Genomic DNA, 16,181 nt, shown 5'->3' with positions numbered 1-16,181 from the left:
CTTTTAAGGTACAGGCTTTGGAATTAGACTGAGTTGTCAGATCTACTTCTCTCTCATAGCATTGTGAGCATTTGAAAAGATAACAGATGTAAAGAGTGTAAAACTTAACATTTTTAGCGGTTAAAACCAAACAACAGCTGGACTTTACTCATTTTAGTTTGCCACTGCTTGTTGTGAGGTCGAGGCAGAAAGGGGAGGAAGTTGGAGCATATAGGAAGTCGAGGCTGAAAGGAGGAAGTTGGAGCATATAGGAAGTAAAATGTAAATGTCTTGAGGGTTGCCAAGAGGGCAGAAACAGACAGGTATAGGGTATGTCCACTGAGAAATAGATGATTCAGTTCTTCAGGGGAGGCCAGAGCAGAAAGAATTTGTTTTTTAATATATTTATTTTTTTGGCTGCTCTGCACGGCATGCAGGATCTTAGTTCCCCCAGCAGGGATAGAACCCAGGCCCCCTGCATTGAGAGCAGAGTCTTAATTTAATTTAACCACTGGACTGCCAGGGAAGTCCCTGAAGTGTTCTTTCTGTAAACATGGCCTAACCTATAGAAAGAAAGGGCAGGGGAGCCATGTGCTGGGACCCTTTAACAGACTGTGAGGGGATGTGATTCAAAGGACATGGCCCTAATTAGAAGCACCAGGTGGGGTTTTCTTTCTCCAGTCACTGAAACACAATGAAATAAGTGGTTTCCATGCTACAACACATAATAGGTGAGAACTGGGTCACGATGGGGTATAAAAAGCTTGAAAGTCATTTTGAAGAGAAACTCACGTACGTTTGGTAGATGTTATGTCACTCCAGATAAACTATGCAGTTAGGCTTTTGTGAATCAGTCTGGGATATGGTTCAATAAATATAACACGGTGTGATAACAGACTTAAGTCAGAAGGTACTTGGTGCTTGTGAACATAAGGGCATAAAATATTTCATCATTAATGTTTAAGGTTCCTACCCATTCACTTACATCAAAATGTAAACAAAAGCAGGGAATACTTCTTACCATCGGAGGTCAAATCTTATACTGCGAATGCTAATTTGGGAGGGCGTTGGGAAAGAAAGCTTAAAAGGCCAGCACTAGATCAGTGCTTCTCACACTTTAACGTGATAGGACTCTTGTAAAAATAGATTCAGAGGGTGGGTGGTGGGCTGGATACTTCATTTCATCTCATCAAATCTGTTCAAAGGGAGTTTCATTGAACGTGGCTGTCTACATTTTTTTCATACTTGCCTCATAGGGTTGTGAAAATTATTTCATATCCAGATGAGGAAACTGAGGCACAGAGATAACTCTCCCAATTTACAAAGTTGATGAGTGGCAGAACTAAGATTTTCATGCAGGACTGAGTCGATAGCTTGTGTTTGAGAAACTACAGTAATAGCCTCTAGTAATGATACTCAGGTAAAAGGCTAGAAGCTACACTTTATTCCAGACAGCCCACTCAGACCAAGTCTTAGAAAACTGGAAATAACCCACTTCTCTCTTATTACTGTATTTCAGGTAATCAATATCTGTTTTTACCACCAAACCGTTACATTTTCCATGGTGCTGAGGTATATTCAGACTCTGAAGATGATGTCTTATCCTCTAGTTCTTGTGGCAGTAACAGTGATAGTGGAACATGCCAGAGTCCAAGTTTAGAAGAACCTATGGAGGATGAAAGTGAGATTGAAGAATTTTACAATGGTTTGGAAGATGATGCTGATGTTAATGAGAGAGCCGGAGGAACTGGATTTGGAGCTGATGGAGGTGATCAAGAGGCAGTTAATGAAGCTACATCTATGAAACAGGAAGCAACATGCATTAACTATCCATCGAACAAATCATAATGTAATATTTGTCCAGGTACAGGAATTGTTCCACCAGCATTAGGATCTTGAGCATGTCAAATTGAATGTTTACTTGTGAACTCAGTAGAGCAAGGACACCAGAAAGGTATATTATTTATAGACTGGTAAAACAGTTTTTTTTCCCCATGGGTAATTTTTAACTTACTTATTTCTGTGCTTATACACTCAAACACTAACTCTTTTTTTAAAACAGAAAGGTACCTAAGTATCTTTAATCAGCTGTTGGACAAGACTTTCTTTTAAAGGTTCATTTGTATGATACATCCATATGTATATATAATTTTGTTTTTGCCTAGTGAGGTTCAACATTTTAAAATTTTCAAAAAGCCATTGGAATGTTAAATTAATGTAAAGGGAACAGCTAATCTAGACCAAAGAATGGTATTTTCACACTTTTCTTTGTAACACTGAATGGTTTGAAATCCTCATTCTCTGTTCCGCTAAACTTTTGATTCTTTATTAGCACAATTACCTATTTTCAAACACTGGCATTTTCCAGAACTTGTGGCAGCTAACTTTTAAAAATATCTCATGACATGCAATCTGAGTAGAAGGAAGTCAACAATATGTGGGAGAGCACTCAGTTGTCTTTGCTTTTTAAAGTGAGACTTGGTGCTAACAGTTTCAGGAATATTGTATTTGTTCAAATGAAGATGGCTTTTGTACTTCCTGTGGACATATAGTAATGTCTATATTGGCTTATAAAACTAACCTAAAAAACAAATAAATGCTTTGGAAATGTTTCAATTGCTTTAGAAACAATAGTGCCTGCCTGGGTCCCCTTAGTTTTGAGAATATTTGCCATTGTTGTTTAAATATACCTATCAATCAATCACAGTGGTAGAGCTTGCATTGATCCTTTCCATAAGTATTAAACTGCCAAGATGTGAATTTTGCAAAGCCTTTATGAATCAATAATAATGGTACTTCAACTGGGGGGGAGAGTGTAGTATTTTGGACTGTTACCTCTCCCCCCGCCCCCCATTAATGAGAGCAGCAGACCCCCTGATTACAGTTTCAAAGCCAGTAAGTACATGTTTCCTGTTGGGAGGATTTGGTGTGTAATAAACACCAAACAAACAACTAGCCTAGTATTATGGAGATGAGCGTGGTGTAACTTGTAATAGCAGAATAGTTAATTAAACTAGTTCTTATAACGTATTTAAAAGCTTAGCCTGCCTTAAAACTAGAGATCAACTTTTTCAGCTGCAGAAGCTTCTAGCCTTTCAAAACAGTTCATACTTTATAAAATTGCACAGTAAGAATTTATTTTGCAGACCTTTCCCCCAACATTGCTTTCAAATAAAGTATTCCTGTGTTGCTTTAGTATTTATTACAGCTTAACAAAAAGGGTTTGAAATATAGCTGTTCTTTAAGCATAAAATACCCAGCTAGGACCGTTACTGCCAGAGAAAAGAATTTTATTGAATGGCCATTTCCCTACCTGAAAGATGTCTCAATCTGAATTTGACTACACTAAAGAATGCAGTATATTTAGTTTGCCATTTGCATGATCTGTGTTTGTGCTATAGATAATATTTTAAATTGAAAAATTTGTTTTAACTTATTTTTACAGTGAAGACTGTTTTCAGCTCTTTTTATATTGTACATAGTCTTTTATGTAATCTACTGGCATATGTTTTGTAGACTGTTTAATGACTGGATATCTTCCTTCAACTTTTGAAATACAAAACCAGTGTTTTATACTTGTACACTGTTTTAAAGTCTATTAAAATTGTCATTTGACTTTTTTCTGTTTAAGGTATAAAATTTTAAAGTTTTGCAGCTTTTGTACAGCTTTGAGGGCTATATTAGATGCTTTCTTCTCATACTACATTTCTTCATTTAATTTTATCTATCAGTCTCACCAGAACAGTACTTTGGCAATGAAAGTTCTGGTTGTAGCAACTGGTGCATCACCAAACGTTTCAAAACTAATATTTCAACCATTCTAGGCCAGGAGCCTCAGGCCCTGCCTTTTCCCCTCCTTTAACCCTGCCTAAGAATAACTAACCTGACGTATGAAGATTTGACAAAGGACCAGCACTTTGAACTCATGTGCTGTAATCCTGTGTCCAAACACAAGGAGTGGACAAAAAATGACTCTAGATCATATTTGGTATGGACTTTCCTACTATTCAAGAGGGCAGGAACACGCCCCTTACAAAGAGGTAATGAATAAATCTTGACTGGCAGGTTCCTGCTCTCAGGTCGCTTGCCTTCTCCCCAGCAGACTTTTGAAGTGAATCTAAAAACAAGAAAACCCCTCTGCCCCTGTGTATCTTGTTTGCACTAGAAAAATTACCTGTAAAACGCCATCCACAGATGTTATAAAAATAAGAAACAGCGACATCATTCCATATATGCACAAAATGGAAAAAGAAGTCAGGTAGTTCACACCTTAAAAAGGAGGGTAAGTGGTCGTTTTAAGTAATCAAGTACCTGGCAAGACCTGATTTAATTAAAGCCATGTATTCAATGCTGTTTCCACTTCCCTTGGTTAATGCATCATATATTCCACTGGTACAATACCCTAATTAATGGCACATGGTTTAATTAGCATCTGCCTTACAGCATTATTTGATAAATTTTATTTGAAACAAGTCTCAACTCCTAGACATAATCAAAAAGCTCTTCCGACTCCTTAAAAATGAACAGAGCTAGCAGAAATGGGGAGAAATGGCCTAATGACTCCTCTTTTTAAGTGCCTTCCAACTGGGATTAAAGATCACTGAGAAATTTCTGAAAGTAACCTGAGCATTTAACAGGCCTAAGGTGGGGCTTGCACATAGTATTAAGAAGTAGCCCCAGGTGATTCAAAAGTATAGTAAGGGTTGAGAAGGGAAAGGAGTTGGGGAGTTCCCTTCTGCATTTAACACTCCATTCCCGGGGGCTGGCCTAACAGGGAAGGTAAGGCAGACTTATATAAAACAAACAATTCCCAATTTATCTCTAGAAGTGTTAGCGGTGTAAGAGTGGGCAGCTACTGAACTATTCAGAAGGGAGAACAAAACTCTATAATAAGGAGTTTGGATGTGGCCCAAGTGCAAAACAGGCTGGGGATTGGGAAGAGGCTGGGAGCAAGGCCACTCGCCCGTGCTTTCAGAGAGCTCACCATATGCGGAGGAAGACTGCCTTCTACATGTTACACTTCATCAAAAGACCTGCTTAAACTAAATGCAGTGAAGATCATCTACAGTGCAAAAAAAAAAAACCAAACCTGTTAGAAATAACCCTAATGAATGGTCCTTATGAGTGGGCCCTATGTGAAGGCTGGAGCTCTTAATTTAGGTCTCTGTTTTGAAAACTACATTCTGGTTTTATTTCATGCCAACTTAAAGGCGTGTCTTGGTTCTACTGCCTTCTCAATCAGTCTGAACAATGGCTATTGGTTAAAATTACTACTGACTTAAAACAGGGGAGCTAAAAACATACAGTTGCTCTTACAAATAGGTCTGTGTGGAGGCCAAGTATTTTCAAAAGTTTAGCCAACTCACTAATCATGGTCCTTATAATTTAATGAACTCAGCATTTGCCTACTTTCTAATCTATAAAGCTCAGTATTTTTGTTGCTTTTTAATAAGCAAATGGCAATTTGAAAAATCTTCAGTGGTATTTTTAATTTTCTACCATGAATCTCCCTGCTGTTAATTCTACTGTAGGTCTGCAGCAACAGAAACAGGAAAATATCAGACTTACCCAAATTATGCCTTGTACTGTTGTGTTCCCAGGTAAGATGTCAGGCCCTTGTTAAAATATTTGTTAAACGAACTCCACCTGTATTAATCCAAAGTGGCTGCTATTTCACAGGTGAGCTTCATAGCAAACAGGTTACTAAAAAAAAAGCATCTGATACGTAACGTTTAGTTTTCGATGTGAATAATATTCTCAAGGAATGGATGTGCAGAGAAATAGTATAATAACAGATACATGGAAGAATTTTCATTGGGAAAAATGTACTTTAAGGAAAATTATTAGGGCTTGTATCTATAGAAAGACACCTATGGTCCACCAAAGTTTGTTAAGTTAAACTACTGAAAAGTACAGGCATCCATGGGACTTCCCTGATGGCACAGTGGTTAAGAATCCGCCTGCCACGGGTTCAGTCCCTGGTCTGGGAAGATCCCACATGCTGTGGAGCAACTAAGCCCGTGCGCCCCAACTACTGAGCCCCCGTGCTGCAACTACTGGAGCCCGGACACCTACAGCCTGTGCTCCACGACAAGAGAAGCCACCGCAGTGAGAAGCCTGTGCACCGCAACGAAGAGTAGCCCCCACTTGCTGCAGAGAAAGACAGTGCGCAGCAACAAAGATCCAACGCAGACAAAATATAAATAAATAAATGAAGTTACTAAAAGTACAGGTCCACAATCCCTCCTCCAAAACCCTTGGGCTCATTTGCAGCATTTTGGAATTATGAATGTTAAAGAATTTTTTAAAGCACACATAATGTAGCAACCCATAGAGGTCTGAGGCAGCACCTAGATCAAACACAGAAAGTAATCAAACATTAAACATTGCCACAGTAAAACGTACAAATAGTCCCATTTAATACCATAAATAGCCTCAACAGTTCAGATCAGGTTTTGCTGTAAAATTATATACACAATTTTTTTCCAGAGTTGTTCTGGATTTTAGAATTACAGATAAGAGACTTGGGGACCTCTATAAAATGGATGAATTTGTATGGGAATGGGAACTATCCAAAATTTTAAGAGACCTTCCCTGAGACATTACTCTTTTTGAAGAATTTGGAATCTTATGTGAGAACCAATGAAAGTTTAAATATTAAACCAATGAATAATATTTAAACAGTTTTCATGGCATTTAAAAAATAAATTAAAAAAAACAGTTGCATTATAGCAGAAAGTCACATGTGTTGCATCACTCAGTGTTACAATTTAATGACAGGAGATAACTAAGCATCAGCACCATAAAACTGTTAAGATGTTTCTTAAAATTCAAGTAAACAGTTCTAAAGCACTGAAAATTCCGTTTAAATACCAACCTGCAGCAGCAATAGTTTTAAAAGCTATAACCCAGTGACTGGTTCTCACAGTAGTCAGTGACTGTATTCTGGCAACTGTAGGACAAAGTTCTTCCATTACTAAATATTCAGCTTTCTGATAACCTCCCATTTATCATTAGTATCTCAAGAGTCACAAAAGGAAAGAACTATAAGTTATTTAGAGAACTCTATTTGTAATTTAGATTTGCACAAGGACATGTATTCTAGCAAAAAAGCAAAGACTATTTTCACCATACTAATTTTTTGCTTTCATAGATTCTCAGAATAAGGTTTAAATAATAATTTTTAACCCTTAAAAGTCAGCTCAGTTCAATTACAACCATAGAAACTGTACTGGTATCAGAACATAACTATTTTATTACAAAACTTAACAGTATTTACAAAATGAAAAAATAATCAAATGACTATTGCAGGCCAAAGTTAAAGGTTTTTGAGCCGTGATTGAAGAAAAATTAAGCAACATTTTCATGCACTCACACACCAGATCATTTGTGAAATATGCAAACTCTTAAAATTCATGTTAGTAAAACTTCCATGTATTCACAATACTTGTATGTTTATTGGAAGATGGCAAAAAAAAAATCCATGGGTCTGTACAGTAAGTTTAATATTAACACAGTTTGTTCATTTCCTTTAATGTTTTTTGGCTTTCATGAATACTCATTGCATTGAACATTTTGCAAGTAAGAATTATAATAGTACCTCTGTCACCTTGCTGGATTCATCACCACAAAAAAACACACTAATAGTTAGTTTAATGCTTTTGCAGTAAACTGAATAGTTATAACTCCAAAGTTATATTAAACTGAAACCTTCATTGTGGTCAATAGCTTGGATCAGTTTAGAGCGTAGAGTTTCTTTGTCCGTGTATTTTGGAAGATCCAGAAGATTAAAACAGGTATGGGAAACTGGGAGATATTCCTCACCACCTCCTGTTGACTGGATGACTAGTATTAGACTCTTCATACCAAGAATAGGAATGCGATCACTACCTGTCAAAAATACTGCCAAGAAAAAACCATTGAGCCAACTACTTTTTATCAAAACAACAATATGGAGTATCAAGTTATTAAGACAATCACCACAGCAAAGCTTTATAGTAACATTTGCTCTAATGGAAATGTTACTTCTACTGGAAGCCTATCTCCAGAATTTGTGGAAGCATGATTTTGAGACACATCCAAACAGTATTTTTTCTTTAAAAGTGTAATCTTAATATTAGCACACAGGAGATGCTTAATAAATGTTTGGTACATGAATTACTATTGTCCCTGAAACACTCTAAGAAAACTTCTTTTTGAAAAGAATAGCCATTTAGAACTAGTTTATAAACAAAATGCAGTTTTGATTATGATCCCTTTTTCTACTTGTCTTGTTTCTGTCATTTTTAAACAGAAATTTATAATTGGCAGCCAAATCTCAAATCACTGAAGAATGACCTGTCATCCTATGATATGCAAAATAGACACAGATTAGGCTATAAATAAGAGAAGTCCTGGAATAGAAGAGTTCTATTTTCTGCACCAATTCCCAAAGTTTTCATGCAGAAGCAAGGAGAAAAAGAAAATGAAGACTGAACACAGAGAAGAGCTATACTGCAGAGATCTTTTTAGAAATTCTAAAAGGAATTACATCCCTAGTTTATTGTAATCAGTGTTATAAATTGTTTTCTTTCATCTGAAAGAAACAATTCTATTTTGGAAGCTAACTGAATTTAGCTTTCAAAATATGAAAACACATGTAATGATGTAGATTAGAAAAATTAAAAACAGGACCTTGGTATAATAAGGAAAAAACCTTACCCACTAAAGTGAATCAATTAATCTCCTGTGAGAATAAGTTTATTAGATTCCATTCTCATAAAACACAAAATTAGAAATACTTACACAAAAATTGCTTTTTCTTTTCCAATGGTAATTCGTGAAATACTTCCCAAAACATTTTTATTGTAGGATGTTCTGCCCAATATTCTCCTTTGTATTCTGTATTCTAAAAACAACACAACCTTTTATTAATATTAAGAGATATGTTTTATCTCGAATCTGACAAACTGGCTTCCTTAGCACATAAAGCTAACATTGTCCAGGTGTTTGAAACTCATGTGATTCAGTTAACTACTTACTACTTCTTGGGCATTTTGCAACTGTTAGTTCCAGGGGAAAGGGAAGAAAATATGTATGAATCAGCAGAAATGTCTCCCCCCTCCCAATTCAAAGAACATGATAGGATTGTAATATCATCTTCCAAAGTAAATATTTAAAGGATAAACCAGAATCACTAAAATATTAATGGATTATTAAAGTTCAACATGGAATTAAGTATCTGTAATAATTATAAGATTTTCTTTCCCTATATTGATGAACAGAAGTCATACTAATTATTTTGTATTATTCTATCTTCTCTTTAAAAAATAAATGGTTCTAAGAGCAACACCGGTAATTTTCTGTGGTAGTTTCCAAGATGGCCCTCAAAGATCTCTGCCTCCTGCTATTCATGCCCTTGTGTAGTCCCTTCCCACACTGAACAGACCTGACCTCTAATGATTAGGATATTGTAGATATGAGAATGCATGACTTCTGAGGCTAGATGACAAAAACTTCTGTGGCTTTAGCTTCTTTTTGATCACTCACTCTAAGGGGGGGCCAGCTGCCATTTCATGAGGACATTCAAACAGCCCCATGGAGAGGTCCTCATGGTGAGATTCTGAGGCCTTTGGTCAACAGCCATGTGAGTGAGCCATCTTGGAAGGGAAGTTCTATCCTTAAATCTCAGATGACTAACAGCAACAGTCAGTATTATGACTGCAACCACGTGAGAGACCTCTGAGCTAAAATCACTGGACTAAATACACCTCTGAATTCCAGACCCTCAGAAACTATGGGAGACAATAAATGTCACTGTCATCTTTCAGCCACTATGTTTTGCGGTAATTTGCAACAAAACAGCTAATACACTTCCCCTTTAACACACACTCCTTTCTTTGTTCATCAGGCTAATTTCTATTTATCCTTTAGGGTTCAGATTAAATGTCACCTAATTCATTCATTGACTCATTCAACACATATATAATGAGCTTTAGTCAAAGTTTGGGGCCGTGGGGAAACTTCAGTGAACAAAGTTCTTACTTATCTGGTGGAGTGCACCATCTATGAGACGCTTTCCCAGTTTCTGTAGCCTAGGTCAGGCTTCTCCTTATATACCATTCACTAAACTCCCTTCCTTTATATTCATCACAGTTCAATTACTTAATGTCCAGCTTCCTTACTAGAGGACAAAGACCATGTCTCAATCTTATTTACTGCTCTCTTCCTAATCTGTTGCATAGTATCAGGCAACCAGTAGGGGCTCAATGAATATCTGCTTGTGGGCTTCTTGAATTTGGGGCTCTTTTTGTAGCCATGATTATCTCAATGACTGAACGCCTGAGAAATCCACAACATATTTGCTATTAAATTTTTTTTTTTTTGCGGTACGCGGGCCTCTCACTGTTGTGGCCTCTCCCGTTGCGGAGCACAGGCTCCGCACGCGCAGGCTCAGCGGCCATGGCTCACGGGCCCAGCCGCTCCGCGGCATGTGGGATCTTCCCGGACCGGGGCACGAACCCGTGTCCCCTGCATCGGCAGGCGGGCTCTCAACCACTGTGCTACCAGGGAAGCCCTTGCTATTAATTTATAAAGGTTTGGAGAAAATGGTTTGAATTTTAGAAATCAGCTGATGTAATAACTTGTTTGAATTAGTCTGTGACCATGTTAGTGGGGAAATGAAAGAAGGATGCCTAGTTTTTTCTATTTCCCTTTTTTTTTAAACCTCAAGATGGTTCTGGGGAAATGTGTACACAGTCCTGATGAAGAAGAGCATCTAAAGTCATAAATCATAATCAATGAAATTATAATGAATCAGATACACAGTGGAAAAAACTAAGTATACTAAGTACACTAAAATATACTTAAAAAAATGTCCTGTCTTACTGAATGAACACTTCTATCAGTTATATCTTCAGGCAAGGTTTTAACTACTTGCTGAGTACCCTTCTAAGGCTCTGGAAATAAAGCAGTGAACACAGAGAAAAAAATCCTGCCTTTATGGTGCCTACATTTGTAGTGGGGGGTAAGGAGCAGCAGACAGTAAAGACAATTAAAGTTTTATTTAGTCAAATTCAAAGAAGAAAAATAAAAGCACAGAAGGGAGATAGGGATGTATATGTGCCCATGTGCAATTTTTAGTAAGTTACCGAGTGAAGGTCTCTGAATAGATATAAAGACATAAAGGAAGTGAGAGCAAGAAACATTTGCAATTACCAAGGTGAAGGGAATTCCAGGCACAGGAAATAGAAAGGCCACAAGACTGGAGGGTTCTAGGCTCAGCAAAGAAGCCAATAAGGCTGAAGCAGAGTGAGAGGAGGAATGAAAGAAGATGAGGCAAGAAGGATAAACTGTGTATGATCTAAAGTGTGATGAGAGGTCATTACATTGTTTTCATTGTAGAGTGACTGGAGGTGGGGTCCATTTCCACTGGGGTATCCTTAAAGTCAATACAGCTTTCTTCTCTTCAGCAGATCAATTTACCCCCAAAAAGAAATCTTCACTCTCCTTCCTAGAGGATTTAAGCCTGGCTACCAGCTTTCTGAGTGCCAGCTTCAGTTCTACCTGTTTTCCCAGATTCTAAGGCCTCTCTCCAGAGTTGTATTTTGCTGGGTAGGAAAGGGGATGTGAGAGGTCTAATAATTCCTTAAGTTAGCTCTGAAGTAATCCTATTGCTCTTAGCCCTGCCCTGCATCCCTGCCATTACAGTAGCATGATGTGCCAATTCCTGAGCCTTTCAGAGATTCTACATTGTGACACGGGTTGCCTCTTGACTACCCTGTCCCTCTGGAGGCTTCAAATTCAATTTTCTTTGTTCTAAGTCACTCAACTCATCCACCTATTCTCTCTCTTTTTAAAAATATTTATTTTCCTTATTTTTTTTGGCTGCATCGCGTCTTACTTAGCTGCAGCACACGGGATCTTTGTTGAGGCATGCAGAATCTTCTCGTTATGGTGCCACTGTCTGTTCGGGTCTCTCTCTAGTTGTGGCATGCACGTTTTCTCTCTCTAGTTGTGGCATGGGGGCTCCAGAGCATGTGGGCTCTGTAGTTTGCGGTGTGCAGGCTCTCTTGCTGAGGCGTGCGAGCTCAGTAGTTGTGGCGGGCGGGCTTAGTTGTCCCGCGGCATGTGGGATCTTAGTTCCCTGACCAGGGATCAAACGCACCTCCCCTGCGTTGGAAGGTGGATTCCTTACCATTGGACCACCAGGGAAGTCCCCATCCACCTACTTTCTATCTTCTAAAACTATTTTTTCTCTTGCTCACTGTATTTTTTTTGGGGGGGTGGGGGTGTTTATTCCTATTTTTATTCCTTTATTGTCATTCTAGTGAGATTTTGGGAGGGAGCAGAGAAAAATGTGTTTATTCCAATACGTCTAACCAGAAGTCCTAACTTTTTTTTAATTTAAAACTTTTATTCCCTAGATTATTACACAGTAAAATTGACTTTTTCTGATATGTGTATAGTTCCATGAGTTTGAAACACATGTAGAGATAAACCACCACCACAATCAGGATACTGAACAATTCCATCAACCCAAAGAACTCTATTGTGTTACCCCTCTGCAGTCACACTCTCTCCATCCCTAGCCCCTGTTCACCATAGTTTTGGCTTTTCAAGAATGTCATATAAGTGGAATCATATGGTATGTAATTCTCTGAGACTGACTTCTTTCACTCAGCATAAGGACTCTGAGAGTTATCTCAGGCATTGCATGTGTCAATAGTGCCTTCCGTTTTAACACACAGTAGTATTCTACTGTATGGATGCAGCACAGTTGGTTTATCCATTCACCCACTGAAGGATATCTGTGTTGTTTGACTTGTTTGCAGATTTTTAAAAACATAATTAAAAAAAAAACTTGTAGTAAAATACACATAACCTGAAGCTGATCATCTTAACCTTTTTAAAGTGTACAGTTTGGTAGCATTAAATACATTGGCATTACATGCAACCATCACCACTTTCCATCTCCAGAAGCTTTTCATCTTCCAAAACTGAAACTCTGTACCCATTAAACAATAATGCTTCTTTCCTCCCTTGTTTACAGATTTTTGTGTGAACATAATATCTAGGAATGGAACTGCTAGAGAATGTAACAAATATATGTTTAATTTTATAAGAAAATGTCAAACTGTTTCCAAAGTGGCTGTATCATTTGTATTCTCAACAGCAATGTATGAAAGTTCCCAATGCTTTGTATCCTTGTTAGACTTAATAACATATTTTTTAATGTTAGCTAACTTAACAGGTATACAGTATAGAACTACTAATGCAAAAGCTGTATCAGAGGTTGCTAGATTACAAAGATGGAAAAATGTACAGATCAACCCTGCATACATCTTTCTTAAAGTTGACCTAACGTAGCACTTTTCACTAAATGTTTAGCTGAAGAAATATCTGAGAATTACTTGTATAGAAAAGAAGGAAAAGAAAAAAGTTGTTTAAAAATTCCCCATCTTCTCCCTAAAGTTTCCTGTATTCGTTAAGGCATCAGTAATGAAAATCATGAGTATTATTTATTCTCTGATAAAAAACTTAACATTGAGACTAATCAGAAAAAAAGGAAACAAAGATCGTAATCACTGTGAGTGCTTTTCATAATGGTTTTCCTAGGATTGAGGCAGAATGAAAGCCCATTCAGTTTTAGCTGGGGCTTCTATTCAGCCTCTGTCATAGATAATATTTTTCTATATGAATACCACCAATACCAGAGATATAAAAATGCTATCTAATTCATATAATTAAAATTCATTCATTGTGGAGTAAGAAGGGTACAGTGTTTTCCTATAAAAACGATAGTACTAAATAGTGTAAAATGGAAAATAATAAATGAAAGAGCAAGATTTCCATCAACAAGCCATGTTTTCCTTTTGCCTTTCCATTTAAACAATATCAGAGATTTGTTTTCCCCTACCTTTTCCAGTTCCTTCCAGTCATAATTTGTATTTCCAATAACCATTGCTTGTAGTTCATTAGGCTGGAAGAGCTGAAGGACTTTTCCTCCACAGACCTTATGAAAGCCCGCATGAAAAGCATCAAATAAGGAAGCCACCGATTTATTGAATATGTAATCCACATAAGCATCAACAAACTCCTGCCTAGAAATGAAAAAGCACACATGCACAGAATATAAAAATCATTTTTTATAGAGAATACATATTGAAGTCTTATTAAAACTTTGAATGCAGCTGTACTTTTTGCTACTTATGTATAAAACTGAGAAAGTATGAGTAAGGTTCAAAGGGACAAAGTCTTTATGAAGAAGTCTATTATTCTTTCTATACAAAAATCTGGTATATCTATGAGGCATGTACAATCTCTCATTTACAGCCATTCTTAGGCTATTTCTAAGTGAAAGATTTCATTTCCTAATGGGGAGAATGATGATACAAATGGCTATAAAAAAATTTTTAAATTCACAAATTATTCAGAATTTATACATACCATTCCACATACATCCCTAAAAAGAATAACCTCTTAAAAATACTAGGTGACCAAAAAAAATGAGAGCTTTGGGATTCAGACTATTTGACAGACTACAGTCTGTTTTTCCTTGGGTTTCAAGGAATCTGATAACACAATTTATTTAAAAAACTAAAAACCCAACAGGGACACTAAGTATTCTTTAAGGATAATCATTAAAGATTACAAGTGCAGTTTCTTTTCAAATGTATGTGCACATACATATAAATACACACATACACATGAACACTTTGGATGCTTTTCTTCCTGTTATGATACAAAAGGAAACCCCTTTACCCAGTAATTAGAACTGCTATTTTATTCAATTTGTTCTGTTAGCCACAAACACTTTATGAACTATCTGGTCAAACCAATAATGAGAATGGGTACTAGAGGATTTCGATATTTCATACTCTTGTTTTCCAAATTAAAAAGGATGATTCTATAAATGGGAATACTGGTAAATTTAGTCATCTACAGATAATCATTTTAGCAAAGTTTAAAATAATACCAAACTAAATTTACAAAGAGGGAAAAAAAAAAAGGTTAAAGGAGGATATTATAAAACTGGGTGGCCCTAAGGAAAAATTAATAATAGCATATGCTTATCAGCATAAGGTTCTGATGAGAAGAAACAGATAATTTTGTAATGCATAATTTTATAATTAATCTAATGAGAAAGTCAAATTTATACTAGTTAAGTCTCTTAAGTACAAAAGGTTAAATTGTTTTATGGGCTAACATTTTTGCCTTCAACACTTTCATTATGTAACTAGGACTGGCAGTACAAAGATCAAAATTCTTTAAATTACTTCTAAATAACCTATGGGAAACAATATTTGTTAGAAACTTAAAGAATTAGTCCAACAATAGAAACTTTAAAAGCTGAAAAAAACAATCTTTCTAAATCATAGTCAAAGTTTTTCAAAACCAAGCTTTTTTTTAAAGGGTAAGTAGAAAGACCTAAATTATTTTCACATTATTTTTAAAACAGCTTTATTTTTTATCAAAGTAGAAGTATATACATTTTAAAATGTCGAACAGTAATAATCCTAACAGCCAACATTTACTGAGCACATACATGTGCTAGGTACTACTCTAAGCATTTTAAAATTATCGCCTCATTTAATCCTCAAAATAACCCCATGAAGTATGTATAATTTATCATCCCATTTTATGGAAAAAGAGACTATGAGGCATGGAGACATAAACTAATTTACCTAAACTTAGTTATACAGCTTCTAAGTAGTAGAATCAGGATTATAATCATTTGGATCAAGTCCCTGGCAATTTGAAGAAAACTATTTGTTAACTATTTTTGCTATTCCTTCTGATATTTACCTTCAAACTTCAACAACACAGTTCTATTGTTATTCCTTGGTTTACAATTATAAATATTATCTGATGCAGTGAATAATGAATATTGGTTCAATATTTATTGTTAACATTTTTATGATTATAAATATTCAGCTAGGGAGTATTCTATGATTATTTTTCTTAAAAAGAACTTTTGTTTCCCTTAGGTTGCTACCTCATCTCCAACTTCAACAGAAATGTCAATCTCCTCTAGATTCATTCAAATATTTTAGGTTGCATTTTTCTCCTGAAGACATTCCTCCTGGAGCCCTCCATCTTCTTGATCTACCACAGACTGACTGCTCTTTCTAAATCATGTACACACTGCTGTTCCTCTTTGTCTCTCCTATTTGTTTTTTTTTGGATCCCCTGTCTTCCTCGTTCTTGGTTCAATTCCTTGT

The 16,181-nt window shown here is 36.4% G+C and overlaps 2 protein-coding genes across 9 annotated transcripts in view; one reads left to right on the top strand and one right to left on the bottom strand.

Moving 5' to 3' along the window:
• SIRT1 (sirtuin 1) overlaps positions 1-7,881 on the top strand; it is a 33,372-nt gene extending 25,491 nt beyond the window's left edge. For all 3 annotated transcript variants that reach the window (XM_067710815.1, XM_067710814.1, XM_067710816.1), the window contains one exon: positions 1,499-7,881. In XM_067710815.1, the coding sequence (XP_067566916.1) occupies positions 1,499-1,827 (329 nt within the window). In that variant the 3' untranslated portion in view covers positions 1,828-7,881. The remainder of the gene's footprint in view (positions 1-1,498) is intronic.
• HERC4 (HECT and RLD domain containing E3 ubiquitin protein ligase 4) overlaps positions 7,212-16,181 on the bottom strand; it is a 132,069-nt gene continuing 123,099 nt past the window's right edge. For 5 of the 6 annotated variants that reach the window (XM_067710806.1, XM_067710805.1, XM_067710808.1 and 2 more), the window contains 3 exons: positions 13,877-14,060; positions 8,764-8,866; positions 7,212-7,881 (listed from right to left, as the gene is read on the bottom strand). In XM_067710806.1, the coding sequence (XP_067566907.1) occupies positions 7,673-7,881; positions 8,764-8,866; positions 13,877-14,060 (496 nt within the window). In that variant the 3' untranslated portion in view covers positions 7,212-7,672. Of the gene's footprint in view, positions 7,882-8,763; positions 8,867-13,876; positions 14,061-16,181 lie in introns of those variants that run through there. The other variant, XM_067710810.1, reaches the window with a different exon arrangement.

The sequence above is a fragment of the Pseudorca crassidens genome, chromosome 16 (assembly GCF_039906515.1).
Source record: "Pseudorca crassidens isolate mPseCra1 chromosome 16, mPseCra1.hap1, whole genome shotgun sequence".
In the NCBI taxonomy this organism is placed as follows: Eukaryota; Metazoa; Chordata; class Mammalia; order Artiodactyla; family Delphinidae; genus Pseudorca; species Pseudorca crassidens.
Note: the sequence above shows the minus strand (reverse complement) of the source record. Positions and strands in the feature narration are given on the sequence as shown.